Here is a 15,579-nt window from a genome sequence, read left to right on the forward strand (position 1 = left end):
ACGAAATAAATAATTCTATTTATATATATAATTATATTTCCATCTACAATTATTTTTCGGTAAAATTAATATATACATAGCATTTTGTGATGTGACGTTTTTCGATTATCTGTTGTTAGATTACTAGAATATAATGAACACTTGTTATTTTCAAAAAGGCACGATGAGCTTTATATAAGCATGTTACGCAGAAAAGTAAAATTTTAACTTGAAATTGTTTACACTGATACCATATTTTGTGAATAAGAAATTATGTAATAAACAAAAAATTTATTTATGTTAAATTTGATATTTAAACGAAAAATAAAAGTTATCTAAAAAAAAAAGCTTTGATATTAATTATGAGGCTGACGTATTTATGATTAAACTTTATCTTTTAAGCAACATAAAAACGTAAAAAATTTATAACATATTTTATATCTTTTTCAACTATATTCTAAAAGCAGAAAGCTTTCAAAATCTATATATCTTTGTAGTCTCTATGTAAAAAAAATTTATATGAAAACAAAATAAAATATTAAATTTTATATTACATATTACAATATGTATAACAAGATAAAATATTAACAAAGATTGTGTTTACATAATATCTCACAAAGATTATCTACATATGTAAATGTGTACATTTGATTTTGTTTAACAGTTGTAAATATACTTATAAGTGAATTAAAGCTTTTGATTAAAATTGAGAAAATATCAAATACAAGACATATTTTTATATTTCTACTGTTATCGCTATTATCAATCATATGTAAATATTTTTGTCTTCTATAATTCAGAAGTTAATAATTATTAATTCATTATTATTTCACTCTATACTAACTTCTGGATAATTTATATTCTTTTTTTATATCTTCTGTCTGCAAGAACAATATATTATAAATCTTATGTTATAAATATTAAATGTGACATTTTCTTTAAATATTACGTTTTATAGCATTTTTATTGTAATTAAATTATTTACTTTTCATAGATTTTCAATATTGTGTACTGTATTAATCGCGTAATAAGATTCACGATTTTTAAGATAAATGCCCCAATAGCCGGACTTGTAACGATGTTATTACGATGTTGTTTAATTTTTACTTACTGTTTTTAACAATTTGATTATGTTACTAATTAAAAGATGAAGTACAAGACCTATTATTAACTCACAAAATACATGACAAATGTTTCAATTATTTTAATAGTAATAAAAATTTTAAAGCATACGAATGAACCGAAATATCGAAAGTATTTGTCCTGATTACTACATTCTTTTGACCCAATATCCGAATATAATTATCATGCGTATAAAATAAAAGAATTTCAAACTATTTTGTAATAATAATTATATTTTCATTTTTAAATATGTATTTATTTAATGTCAATGCAAGTACATTACTAGGTTATTCCACTTAAAAATTCTGACAGAACTAGATAAGAAAAAATTGATATAACTCTATTATTTTTGGTTCGTAAATATCAGATTTTTTGTTTTTAGTGTAATTTAGTAATAATTTTTAATAATGTCTATCTTTTGTTAAAATTAATATAATTCCATGATGTTTTCAGTTTACGTGTGACGTATTATGCAATACTTTACCATTAGAGTTTGTGCTTTTTATATATAACTAATTTTAATATTTCTTGCATACATATAAATTACCTATCATTTTTCAAATTGTCATTCTTAAATTGGATTAGATAACTTAACAAGCTATATAAAAAACGTTTAGATCAATAATTGATTATTTAAAGTACTATTAAAAGACGATAGAAAAACAAATATTTTTCAAATGTAGGTCTGATTAAAATGATAATTTTATTGTACAATATTTAGATAAAATTTCTATAAAGTTTAAATTTATCATTCTGTTATCTGTCTGTCATTTTCTATCGGTTTCTTTTGAACAAGTTATGCACAGCATTCCTCCTGTCTTCATTAAAGTATATATTTTTTTAATTACAATTAAAATATATATTTATAGATATTAATAATGTGCTGATAATACTATCAAATAGTATTGTATATAAAAATATTTATGAATTTAATTTTTATAGTAATTTATTATAAACGATTCAGTATTTTCGAAGATGTAAACTAAACGGAAACTAAACAAATAATCAGTTTACTTGGCAGTCATATAAATTAATGCATCAGTAGCTACATTTGTAAAATTTATAAAAAAATATTGTTTAAATTAATTAAAAGCTTAAAAAATTATTTTCTTTATAATCTAAATCTTTTCCGCTTTGAATAATATTTATCAAACTCTTTATAGAATAAAAATATGAAACAAAAACTATAAAAAAATAAGGTATGAATGTTTTTCAGAAAATGTTAGGACCATTGTTAGGATCAAAATATGTCCTTTGCCAAATTGCGTAATAAATTTACTGTTTATCGGATATTGATTTTTATATCATTAAAAAATTGTTATTATATAAATATTATTTAAATATCTTTAAATATTAAAAGATTTAGATAAAGTTTTAATATGATAAAAAAAATCATTTAAGATTAATAACGATAAATTTTCATATAAATGTCGGGATATAGGGATATAGTCCGGCAAGTGGTACTTTTACCTTATTGTGAATTGCGATTTTTCAAATTTTAATTAGAAATATTTTTTAAATAAAATAATTATCTTGTATCTGAGATATATCATTTTCTACGTAAGTCCACGACTTGAAGTGCCATTACATCTAATTTGTAGTGTCTTGCTTTCTGAAACAGTAAAAAATTATGTGTAATATGAGTTATTTGCAATACAAATTATAATCTAAATTAGAAGAATATTAATTATGTCAAAAACAAATTATTACTAATATTTATGATTTTTATTATTTAACAGTAATAATATATAACTATTCTACTTTTTTAAAATTTACTAACTCAATATTTATTATTATTATTAATCGTTCAAATTTTAATAAAAAATGTTAAAAAGATTATTAATTAAAATTAAATATATTAATAATTATAAAATTAATGTAATTATACCGTGTACAATGGTGGTTCACTAGGATGTGGATGAAAACCTGTTTCTCTGCAGTTTGCAATAAAATCTAAACCATAATCAGGTGTTAAGATAAAAAATCCTGTCCTGTAATTATTTTGAAAAATTTAGCATAATATATCAGCAAAATTAATATATAAAATAAGTGAAAGTAATACAATGTATATACACAAAATTTTTCATACATACTCGTCATATTTTGGCGCGCAAACTATTGCTATAGCTTCCGCCATCATTAATTGATAAGCACAATGTGTGTGAAGATCTACACTTGATAAAAATGCAGTCTGTGTAGGATGCGTCTATAACAATCATATTTCGAAAAACAAATTTAAACAAAAAAATGAATTATTTGGAAAATTTTTAATAAAGTAAAATTATAAGTAAAAACACAAAGTAAGTGTTACATACGTGAATCCAACCGAGAGTAATAAGATTATGTTGATCTTGATAATCGAATATATCTTCTTCGTAATGAGTGGTACAAGAATCTGGAGTTCCAGTTTGTTCCGGTATCAGGAGATGCGTTACCAACAATTTATTTCGTTCCAATCGCCCAGCCAAAATGCCACATGTCTCTTTATTGCTCGTCGTATTGTTAAAGGCGAGCGTCAAGAAATTGTGCATTAATTTAGTTGGCAGAATAACATCGCGTAAAGATAGTCCGTCGCTTGTTAGTAAAGAAGGTTTTGTAGAACGATCCACCGTTGGTGTTTTCCTACCAAAAAATTAAATATGGCAATATGTGTCTGTTTATTAAGTATAATACACTGGCGCAAAAAAAACGAGACAAAAATTTTGACCGATTTTTAGGCAATCTTCAAAGTGATGCAACTTTGCGAAAAATCATCCAAATTACATGTACTTTTTTTTAAATTATAGGGCAAAGATTCTATTTTGAGATCCCTAGGCAAAAGTTTGATTTGTTAAGTGCGAACCTTTTGTATCGCATAAAAACCAAACATGTTTTTTTTAATTAAAAAAAGTAAAAGTTTGTTATCATTTTTCACAAGTTTCTCGTTAAAATCTGGCTAATATTAATCCAGATTCTTAAAGTTCATTCTTTTCTAAGCAATTAAAAAAAAAAAACATGTCGATACAATGTTTTTTGTTGATTGCACACGAGTTTAAAATTTGCACTGCATTTTAGGGTATTTTAGCGAATAAATACGGTATTTTTTGAATATCATGAATTTTGAGTATCATTGATTTTATTCGTGTTTAACTCAATCATATCGCTGTCATCAAAGTGACCCGATCTACACCACGTAGAGAATGACGATCGGATTTTGTACATCATGTGGCCCTGAAAAGGCTGATTTTTTAAAATAAAATTTGAACTTTTATTTTTTATGTATGAGTATGTGTATATGTATATTTACGTGTAGGTGTGGGTTTATGAGTATAGATGAATGTGATCTGTTGACTTCAGTGAAATTGGTGCGTCAGCTATCCGTTATATTCAGATCAGTAAGTACAAATTTCCATCGATGAATTTCAGTGCCACATAATGTACAAAATCCGACCGTCATTCTCCACGTGGTGCACATCAGGTCACTTTAATGACAGCGGTGTGATTGAGTTAAACATGAATAAAATCAATGTGCAATATCATATTGATACTCAAAATTCATTTTATTTTTTTTAATTAAAAAAAAATATGTTTGGTTTTCATGCGATACAAAAGATTCCCACTTAAGAAATCAAACTTTTGCCTAGGGATTCTCAAAGTAGTCTTTGCCCTTTAATTAAAAAAAAAGTACATGTAATTTGGATGATTTTTCACAGTTGCATCACTTTGAAGATTGCCTAAAAATCGGTCAAAATTTTTGTTTCGTTTTTTTGCGCCAGTGTAATTTAAATCATCCAAATAATTTTATTTTTAACATTATATTAAATACAATAAAATTAATATTTACTATTAAACTTTATATGTACAACTGTGAGGCTGAAATCTAAAAATGCATCATATAGGTATTTTATTAATATTATTTTAAGCAACAAGACTTACATGTCCTTGGAACTCTTAATTGATTTATCTTCATTTGTAAGATTTATCACAGTTTTTGGTGCAATGGAAGGCAAATTTTTTGTCTCCATTGGTATGTTAGCAGTAATAGCAGCCTTAGCTGCCTTGACAGCAGCTAGAGCAGCCATTTTGTTCCTTCTGTTTTCCTCTTCTTTTTGTCTAAATAAATGCGCACACAGCCACGTACATATACATACATGATATTATATTAATGTCTTTTAGAAATTATTTCTCAAGCTTGTAGACTCGTAAGAAATACATAAAATAATTAAGTACCTTTGAAGTTCTTCTTGTCTCAAACGCTCTTTTTCAATCCTTTCCCTTTCTTTTAAATCCTCTAAATACTTATCCAATTCTGCTTGATATTGATCCAACAATTGTTTCTTCAATTTTTCAGCTTTGGGAATGACTACTCGTAAAGCATCTCTATTCATTGCCTTGTCCTTAGCCGATACATTATCATATTGTGGATGGCCCCTTATTTTGTCCACAAAAAGTCTGTTGTGTATAACACAAGAAATATTTAGTAATAGAAATAAACAAATAAATATATATAAATATATATATATATATAATTTTTATACTTGGCAATAATTTGATAAGTAATTTTTCAGAAAGAAATTATTGTATGTGAATGTATTAATATTTAAAGATATTTATATAACAAGTTATTGCTAATTATTACCTACGTTATAAATTTCATATATAGTGTAAAGGCATTTTCGTAACTGCCATCTTGCATGTTCATGTTTGCTAATCTAACCATTTCCACTCCAGTACGATAGTATCTAAAATTAAAGAGGTATTGTAAAAAGATTAGAAAAATAAATTAAATTACTTTTAAAATTAACATAAGACAAGTTTTTTAAATTCATAAATTGTTTATTGCATTATGCAAAAATATAGCTTTTACAAAGTAAATTAGTATTTGCATATAAAGCAATTAATTAATTAATGAAATAAAAAATTCATTTATAATTATTGACAATTATATCTCTATTGATATATGCAGTTTACATAAGGCTAAAAATATTTTACAAGATAATTTATATAGTAAAATAGTAAGTAAAAACCATTTTGATAAAAATTAAATTCAATCCTTAAAAAAATATTTCCTATTTTAAAATTATTTTACAGTCAGATATTTTAATTCTAATTTTCTGTCCATGGAAATTTTTTTAAACTTTTACAAATGAAAAAATTTTGAAGTAACATCCTTCTAGTGATACATCAGTTATTTTAAATAAATCATATATATTATATATTTTACCTTTTAGGCGCAATATTGGGATCAATTTCTACTCTCGAAGCATGTTCTGTAAGGGCCTTGATTCGTTCCTTAGGATCTGTGATACCCATTTCTTTCCACGACTGATTGATTTTATCCATTTTTATAGGTTAGCTTAGTATAATTAAACTTCTAATATTAATAAATGGTTGAATGAGCTTCCGATTTTCTTAATTTTCTGATGTTATAGGTATCTTTCTTGAAGTCATTTTGTGATGTTTAAAATAAGAAAAAATATAAAAATATATTAATTATTTAAGTTTTTAATAAAGACTTACTGCTGCTTACTGCACTCGACGATAGTAAATTCTGTAGCATGCACAAGTTTTCTGTGATTCTCTATTTCTCTTTCTCTTTCTTTCCCTCTCTCTTTTTCTGTAAAGGTTACTTTACATGAAGAGTAGGGGTTTGTTCGGATCGCATGCTCCAACATTCGGGTGCATTCGGGGAGAGACGCTATTAGCGCTACCAGCATTAAGGCACTATGACCGGTATTCATAGTCGAATCTCATATTTAAGATCATCTTAAGTACAGTCTTAAGATGCCATCAGCCAATCATAAAGCCGTATTAGTATCTTAAGACATTGCTTGAGACGATCTTTAAATAAGATTCGACTATGAATACCAGCCTATGGCCGGTATTCATAGGCCAGTATTCATAGTCGGATCTTATATTTAAGATCATCTTAAGTACTGTCTTAAGATGCCATCAGCCAATCACAGAGCTGTATTAGCATCTTAAGATATTGCTTGAGACGATCTTGAAATAAGATTCGACTATCTACTAGTTTACACCGAGCACTTGGTACGCGTATCAAATAGTAAATAACTAGTGAATGTGTTTAATCATTGGCTGATCAGCTTAAATTCGCTACTTGATACGCGTACCAAGTGCTCGGTGTAAACTAGAACTATGAATACCAGCCAATGACCTAGTTTACACCGAGCACTTGGTACGCGTATCAAATAGTAAATAACTAGTGAATGTGTTTAATCATTGGCTGATCAGCTTAAATTCACTACTTGATATGCGTACCAAGTGCTCGGTGTAAACTAGAGCATAGAGAGCCTCTGGCTTAGTTTACATCGTCAAAACCTTAGTACGCGTATTAAGTTTGGTGCGCACCAAAGCCTTAGTACGGGCGCGTTTACATCGAATGTACTAAGCATGTACTGTGAAAAATATAATACAAATTTAATTCATGTTGATGTCTCCTACTAAGACATTTTCACACCGGTTTTTAGATTTTAGCACTGAGGTTATGCTCAATTGCTAAATTCTCTCTAAAATGCGTTTTATGCGTTTACATTGACATTTGTATCACTTGGTACGCGTATCAGTTTAGTACGATACTCCTACTTGATACGCTCGTACCAAATTGATCCGGCAGCGTTTACATCTTGCGTACTAAATGGCCTAGTTTACATCGTGCATTTGATACGCGTATCAAATAGTAAATAACTAGTGAATGTGTTTAATCATTGGCTGATCAGCTTAAATTCACTACTTGATACGCGTATCAAATGCACGATGTAAACTAGGCCAATATTTAGTACGAATTTGATACGAATATGGTACCTGATACGCGTATCAAATGCACGATGTAAACTAATAGCGTTTTTCACTGGCAAGAACTAAGTGCGCACTAGAAACTCGTCGAGTTCAGGCGACACTGTCGGAGTGCACTGAAAGTGCGAGTTTTTTGCATTCCCAACTAAACACGTCTGTTATTCTCAGTGCCATCTCAGTGCAGTTTTGTGGCGTATTTGGGCGTATTGTGCTACTGTATAACCATGGAAAGTTTGACCGATTTGACTATTTCTTTTAAAGTCAACAATGATATAATAAATATTACTCTTCAGCCGCTTGAAATAGATTTGTTTAATAAATTAAAGAGTAAGTACATACATACATCTTGGATTTTGAGGTTATTCCAGTGCACATATTCGAAAGAACATTCGAAAAGAATATTGATGAAAATTTTATTTCAGGAAAACAAGCATAGTAAAGAACGTTCTCAATCCAAGGTCTGATTAAAATAATAGGCAAGCGAGAAGAAAATCAATAAAAATGTATGTATCTTAAAATCTGTGCGCGAGGTATGAGCGCGTGTGAGAAGGACCGAAAAATACGAACGAACGAGGGGAAAATTGGCTCTAGTCTCTTTTCTTTTTAACAATTATTTATTGCAAATATCAATTAACAAATTAAACTCTTATGCCGCGAGATTGAATTTCGCGAGAAGCGAAGCGGTCGCGAAGAACGAGATGGTCGCGATAGAACAATACGGTCGCGAAGAGCGAAGCGGTCACGATGCGGACGTGATAGATTCTTACGGCAGAATAATGAAAAAAACGACGCGAATGATAGACAAAAGAAACGAGGTGGTAATGAATGAAGCTCGGAGCATCTTTCCGTTGCCGGGTAACTCAATGCGCGTACTTTAAACATTTCCTTATTAGGCAATGTATGATTTCCAGACCTTTAAAACAAATTCCTATGTGGGGTCACGGCCACTGCTGATTAAAGCCCCGTGCACAATAATTCCGAATCCGAGCATTAATTCCGATTCTGAACATTCCGCCCGCCTCGGCAGGATTTCTGGCGAATGCTCGGCTTCAGCGAATAGATTTCAAAACTAACTAAACCCGGAGACGATAATAAGAAAAAACAAAAACAAGAAAAAATCAATTAAGCGTTTTCTGTGGGGGGCGTATCCCCTTGCGCGGCGTCCTCCTTATCAATCTCTTCGGCATGACTGACTGGCAGAAGAATGATTTTCGTAATAGGCCGCGTGAAGTCCTTACGAACGACCCGGCCATTCTCGATCGCGACAGTCCGCACCGCGACAACGCGGATCAGTCCATCCCGGCCAGGATGCACTCGAATAATTCTGGCCAGTGGCCAGTGAGCCGGGGCGCTATTCTCCTGTCGGATGAGACACAGCCGTCCGACTTCATATCTGGACTCCTTCTTCAGCCATTTCGGTCGCTGAGTGAGCGAATGGAGGTATTCCTGGGCCCAGCGTGCCCAGAAGTGGTCCCGCATACTCTGCACAAGCTGCCACCGGGTGAGACGATTCACTGGAACGTCGGTGAGCGATGGTTCCGGCACTACAATGGGGACATCTCCCACCAGGAAGTGTCCGGGCGTCAGAGCGGTGAGATCCTCTGGATCGTCGGAGAGAGATTGCAGAGGTCGTGAGTTAAGACAGGCTTCGATCTGCGCCAGCAGGGTCGTCATCTCCTCGAATGTTAAAGTCGCATTCCCCAGGACGCGCCGCAGATGATGCTTGAAAGATTTAACGGCAGCTTCCCAGATGCCGCCGAAATGTGGAGCTGACGGCGGGTTGAACCGCCATCGGATTCCCTCCGCCGTGAGGACGTCGTTAAGTCGCCGTCGTTCAGATCCATATTCTGAAAAAAGCTCGCGCAAGCGGGCATCTGCTCCGACAAAGGTGGTGCCGCGGTCGCTCCACAAGGTACGGCATAAGCCGCGTCGGGAGACGAATCGTCGTAAGGCGGCTAGAAAGGCTTCCGTCGTATAGTCCGACACGACCTCCAGATGAACGGCGCGTGTGCTCAGGCACACAAACACCGCGACGTACGCCTTGTACGAACGATGACCTCGCCCCTTGGTTGTTCGCAATTGTACAGGTCCAGCGTAGTCGATGCCGGTGTTGAGGAATGGACGAAAGGGTCTCACCCGCTCTTGAGGAAGGTCACCCATCTGTTGTGGAGCCGGTGCCGCCCTCCAACGCACGCATCTCACGCAACGGTGAATTACACGTTTCGTCAGGGCGCGACCTCGCAGAACCCAATAACGCTGACGCAACAAACTCAGGGTCAGCTGCACTCCGCCGTGTAAGGATCTTCGATGGCAGTCTTCGACGATCAGCAGAGTGAAGTGCGAGTCGGCTGGCAGAATGATCGGATGACGTTCCTCAGGATCTAACAGGCTATGTTTCAGACGACCTCCCACTCTAAGAAGGCCGCGAGAATCTGTAATTGGATTTAATTTAATTAAGGAGGTCGAAGGCCGCGGAGACTGGCTCTGTCGAAGCGCCTCCAGGTCCTTCCGGAATGTCTGAGTCTGCACTCTCCGGATCCATTGCAGCCGCGACTCGTCTAGTTCGTCCATCGTTAAACAGGGCTCGACGGTTCTGTCTACGGAGGAACGTCCACCACGAAATCGCAGCCAACGTCGGCACCAGGCGGTCACGCGCAGTAGTCGATTGAGTGACGAGAATCGCAGGAGTTCGGCTGGCTCCTCGTCAGTCAGTGTGGTTGTGACGGCAGCATGAGCATGAGTCCGCGCATCAGGTAGCTCGGTCGTGTCCAAACATCCGGTCTTTAAAGGCCAGGCCGATGTCCCGAGCCACAGCCAAGCAGGTCCTCGCCACCAGAGTTCATGCTTCACAAGATCACCGGGTAGTAGACCTCTGGATGCGCAATCCGCTGGATTTTCCTGACCTGGGATGTGATGCCACAGCGCGTCCGGAGCTGTGGTCTGTATTTCAGCTACTCGGTTGGCGACGTAGGTCTTCCAGCGAGACGGATGTCCTTGGATCCAACCTAACGTCACCGTGGAGTCCGACCAGCAATGAAGAGGGGCTCGCTCAAGACCAAGCGCTCTTCTCTGCTGGGAAATGAGTCGCGCCAGGAGAGCTGCAGCACAAAGCTCGAGACGAGGTAGCGTGACCGGTTTAATTGGGGCGACCTTCGTCTTGGCTGCAAGAAGTGTAACCCTCCACGACCCCTCCTCCGGGGATCGCAGGTAGACGACAGAGGCGTAGGCTCGCTCGGAAGCGTCGGCGAAACCGTGTAACTCCACCTCTAGACTGGTATTGAGAACGCCGATCCAGCGTGGCACTCGAATCGTCTCCAACTGCGGCAGCTCGTCTCGGAATCGCTGCCAAAATTTCGCGGAGTCCTCGTCCAAAGTGTCATCCCAGCCCAACTGCAGCAGCCAGGTGCTCTGGAAGGCGATTTTGGCACTCACCACCGTCGGGGCCAGCCATCCGAGGGGGTCGAACAACCGGGCAGTGAGCGACAACACGGAGCGCTTGGTGAATCCTGCTATGGAGATCTGCTGGGTCGAGAACGAAAAGTCATCGGTTCTTGGATGCCATTGTAAACCAAGGGCGGAGTGAGCCTCCTGAGTATGCCAATCGCGGAGCTCCCGTTTCATCCGGTGGTCAGCTGGCACACCGTCCAACAGCGAAAAGTCATTGGCCGACCATTTTCGTAGCGGGAAGCCGCCCGCCGTGCAAAGATCGGTCAGCTGGCGACGGAGTTCCAAGGCCTCCTCGAGGGTAGCGGCGCCGGTGAGCACATCGTCCATGTAGACGTCTCGTTCCAAGACGGCAGCTCCGCGGGGGTAACGTTCGCGTTCGTCGTCGGCCAGCTGGTGTAAGGTGCGCATGGCCAGGTAGGGAGCGCAGGCGAGGCCGTACGTAACAGTATCGAGACGGTACTCAGCGATGTCGTCCGTCGCCACATCACGCCAGAGGATGCGCTGCAGATCGCGGTCGTCCGGATGAACGACGATCTGCCGAAACATCTTTTCTACGTCCGTGGCTAGGACGTAGCGGTGTTGCCGCCAGCGTAGAATAATTTCCGGCAGCGGTGGCAATAGATTCGGACCGGTCATTAAGCACTGGTTAAGCGTGCGACCAGCAGGAGTGGGGGTTGAGCCATTGAATACGACGCGTAGTTTCGTTGTCGTACTCGCCTCTCTCATGACTCCGTGATGAGGAAGATAATTTATAACTCGGTTTGTTCCCTCCTCCTGGACAACGCGGGACATGTGACCCAGCTCTCGGTATTGCGTCAAGAAGTCTCGGTAGAGATGGTGGAAACGTTCTTCTCGGGCGAACCGTCTCTCCATGCTCTTAAGCACGCGCAAGGCCGAAATGCGCGTAGCGGTGAAGTCCGGTAGCGGTTCCTTGGTGGGAAGTCGGACAACATAGCGTCCTTCCTCCGTGCGAGTGTGAGTCAGGCGAAACATCTCCTCGCACTGACGGTCTTCTTGGGAAAGCGGAGGCGTAGTAGAGAGAAGCTCTTCTTGTTTCCAAAAGTTGCGAACAAGAGCGGTCAGATCCTCCTCCACCCGGCAAGTATTGGCGGCAACGCGGCACGCGGGCTCAGCTTGGCCGGTAGGCCCGAACAACATCCAACCGAAGGTCGTTTGCTGCGCCACAGGCTCTTGGGGTCCCCCTCTACGCACTCCTTCGAGAAGAGTAAGGGCAATGAAGTCCACTCCCAGCAAGAGGTCGACGGGATCGGTCGCCAAGAATTCCGGATCCGCAAGCTCCAGACCGCGCAAATGATTCCAGGTTTTGGTACTTGCTTCCACAGTTCCCTCGTAGATACTGAGCTGAGGGAAAACCAACGCAGGAACGGACAGCGTGGGCCCCTTTCCCAGCGGGGAGACTTGCAGTGTGACGAGACCTCGAGCGCTTCCCGTTTGAACTCCGCCGACTCCGTATATGGCTACGGAAGCCCGAGTTCGCGGCAGTTGCAAACGTTGAACTAGCGCCTCCGTAACGAGACATGACTCGGAGCCCTGGTCAATGAGCGCGCGGAAAACGTGAAGGTAGCCGAATCGATCGGCAACGCGGACGCGCGCGGTAGCAAGGAGCCGCGTAAGCGGTCTTTCGGGCGGATGACGCGCGTGTTGTACAGTTGTGAGTGCAGCCTCACTCTCGCGGAAAGCGTCATGCAACGTCGAATGATGTTGCTCGTTACAGGAAGCGCAGCGTTTCGTCGAGGCGCACTCGCTGACCTTGTGCCGGCCGAGGCAATTGACGCACAGATCTTTCGCTTCGACGAGTTTCTTCCGTTCGACGGCGGTCTTGGACTTATACGTGTCGCAGGCCATCGTAAAATGATCCTGACGACACATGGAACAGCGGCCGCGTTTAACTTCTTGCTGCCGCGTATGCAGCGTTCGCGATTGACGGGCTGCGGTCGAACCCGTCTTGGTACCGCCGGTTTCCGATTTTGAAGGTTGCAACGCCTCGAGAGTCTGCAGCCGGCGTTCGATGAACCGCTGCAGCTCGATGTATGACGGTGGGTCGGTCGAGTCGTTTATAGAATTTTCCCACTCGCGTCGCGAATGCGGGTCGAGCAATTCAACAATGGAATGCACAAAGAAATCTTCCGAACTGGTGACCGGTCGTCCGATACTCTCGAGCGAATCCACCGTGCTTCGAACGCGATTGTACAGATTACTCAGTTCTGAGGCTGACTCACCCTTTATTCGATGCAGCGCGAGAAACTCGCTTAGAAAAGAACGTACCAGTAGCCGCTTGTTTTCAAATCGTCGTACCAGAGTGTTCCAAGCGCGCTCGAAGTTCTCCGCCGTCGTCGGCACGTTGCGAATGAGTAATGCAGCCTCACCCTTGAGGCACGTCTTAAGATAGTGAAGTTTCTCCACCGATGAGGTCGAGGCATCCTGTCTCATGATCGAGAGGAAGAGGTCTCGAAAGGAGTTCCACTCACTATATTTTCCGGAGAACTGCGGTAGCTGGATACGCGGTAAGGTCGTCCTGTGCGAGGTTCCCTCGCTGACGGTAACCGTGGTCGTCGATGAGGTGCTCGCTTCTCCGGAGCGCGCTGCCTGAGCGGCGAAATCGTTCAGGATGCCCTTGTTGACGTAATACGTCTCCTCGACTACCGAGATGAGATCTCCGGTTACGTAATCGTCCTCACTAAGGGCATCCCAGTGTTCTCGTAGGAGTGTTTCGTGCTGGCTCTCAAAGGTCGACCAGTACTTCTCCAACCCTGCCAAACGAGCTTCGACGGCTCCCGTCGTGATATTCGCCTGGCCGAGTTTCTTCAGATTATCCACGGTGCGCGAGATACGCCCGTGTAACGCTCGCTGGCTTCGGATCAATCCTGCGGCTGCCATTTCAATGCTCTCCGAATTTCTCTTGATCACAGCACTCACTTGTGGCACGCACTTCACTTACGTAAAGTATCCGGCTCGAAGGACCAAAAAATGTGCGCGAGGTATGAGCGCGTGTGAGAAGGACCGAAAAATACGAACGAACGAGGGGAAAATTGGCTCTAGTCTCTTTTCTTTTTAACAATTATTTATTGCAAATATCAATTAACAAATTAAACTCTTATGCCGCGAGATTGAATTTCGCGAGAAGCGAAGCGGTCGCGAAGAACGAGATGGTCGCGATAGAACAATACGGTCGCGAAGAGCGAAGCGGTCACGATGCGGACGTGATAGATTCTTACGGCAGAATAATGAAAAAAACGACGCGAATGATAGACAAAAGAAACGAGGTGGTAATGAATGAAGCTCGGAGCATCTTTCCGTTGCCGGGTAACTCAATGCGCGTACTTTAAACATTTCCTTATTAGGCAATGTATGATTTCCAGACCTTTAAAACAAATTCCTATGTGGGGTCACGGCCACTGCTGATTAAAGCCCCGTGCACAATAATTCCGAATCCGAGCATTAATTCCGATTCTGAACAAAATCTTTATTGTAAAATTATTAATTAAAATATTATATATTCCTTGAAATTATTAATTATGTATCATATTAAAAATATATAATTATTAATTATGTATTATATTAAATATATATATATAATGGATTATAATGGATATTATTTGTTTACAAAGGAACACTGTTTGTTGTAATATATGCGAATAATATTTATAATTATAAAAAAAAAAAACCTTTAAATAATTATAACAACGTCCAGCCATACTTATATAGTTTATATTAGGAATTGATTTTTATTTCGGAAAAGAGCTTATGAAATAGATAAATATAAAATAATATAATATATTTGTACATATAGTGTATATATATAAATTGATAAATATAAAATATAATATATTTGTATATATATATATATATTGATATTTTTATACAATACGTATTATTGTTTTACGTAATGCAATAATTTGCAGAAACAATATATAATATATATGTATGTATGTGTACTTACATCCTTATCCGCAAGGTTATGCACTACTTGAACAAAATTTTCGATCTTTGGAATTTTTCGCGGATCTTCTTTTAATAATAAGTCATCTTCATCACTACTGGATGATGACGAAGAAAGCAACTGTAATAGTCCAAATGCTAATCGTGCATCTCGTGAATTTGAAACATCGTCATTATCCCGCGAAGCCATATTGCACTGAACTGACACCGTCTCTCGGAGCTCGTGCCGAATTCTCGCACTATAGTGCAAAAACTCGGCACTAGACTTCCCAGTGAAAC

General features: G+C 38.5%; 1 protein-coding gene and 1 long non-coding RNA gene across 3 annotated transcripts; one reads left to right on the forward strand and one right to left on the reverse strand.

The window, feature by feature from the left end:
• Positions 1 to 13: 13 nt before the first annotated feature.
• On the reverse strand, positions 14 to 6,705 carry LOC105833775 (STAM-binding protein-like A). Of its 2 annotated transcripts, XM_036293334.1 has the most exons (9): positions 6,601 to 6,705; positions 6,305 to 6,520; positions 5,724 to 5,822; positions 5,311 to 5,532; positions 5,017 to 5,193; positions 3,417 to 3,723; positions 3,195 to 3,307; positions 2,990 to 3,092; positions 2,651 to 2,713 (listed from the first exon to the last, which is right to left on the reverse strand). In XM_036293334.1, the coding sequence occupies exons 2-9, from the start codon at positions 6,421 to 6,423 to the stop codon at positions 2,651 to 2,653; spliced, it is 1,203 nt and encodes a 400-aa protein (XP_036149227.1). In that variant the 5' UTR covers positions 6,424 to 6,520; positions 6,601 to 6,705. The 2 variants fall into 2 exon arrangements, with proteins under 2 accessions (XP_036149232.1, XP_036149227.1); XM_036293339.1 differs by having other exon boundaries at positions 14 to 2,713; positions 6,305 to 6,691.
• A 1,227-nt stretch (positions 6,706 to 7,932) lies between these two features.
• LOC118647801 lies at positions 7,933 to 15,025 on the forward strand. The gene is made up of 2 exons (XR_004964940.1): positions 7,933 to 8,423; positions 14,340 to 15,025. It is a non-coding gene; the product is annotated as an uncharacterized LOC118647801 (long non-coding RNA).
• Positions 15,026 to 15,579: the final 554 nt, after the last annotated feature.

Source organism: Monomorium pharaonis, chromosome 1, assembly GCF_013373865.1.
Source record: "Monomorium pharaonis isolate MP-MQ-018 chromosome 1, ASM1337386v2, whole genome shotgun sequence".
NCBI lineage: Eukaryota > Metazoa > Arthropoda > Insecta > Hymenoptera > Formicidae > Monomorium > Monomorium pharaonis.

Coding starts and splice junctions, on each gene's coding strand:
- LOC105833775 (XM_036293339.1), bottom strand. CDS start 6,423: ATGGATAAAATCAATCAGTCGTGGAAAGAAATGGGTATCACAGATCCT. Junction 5,823..6,304: donor CCCAATATTGCGCCTAAAAG/GTAAAATATATA, acceptor CTTTAATTTTAG/ATACTATCGTACTGGAGTGG. Junction 3,093..3,194: donor TGCGCGCCAAAATATGACGA/GTATGTATGAAA, acceptor AAATAATTACAG/GACAGGATTTTTTATCTTAA.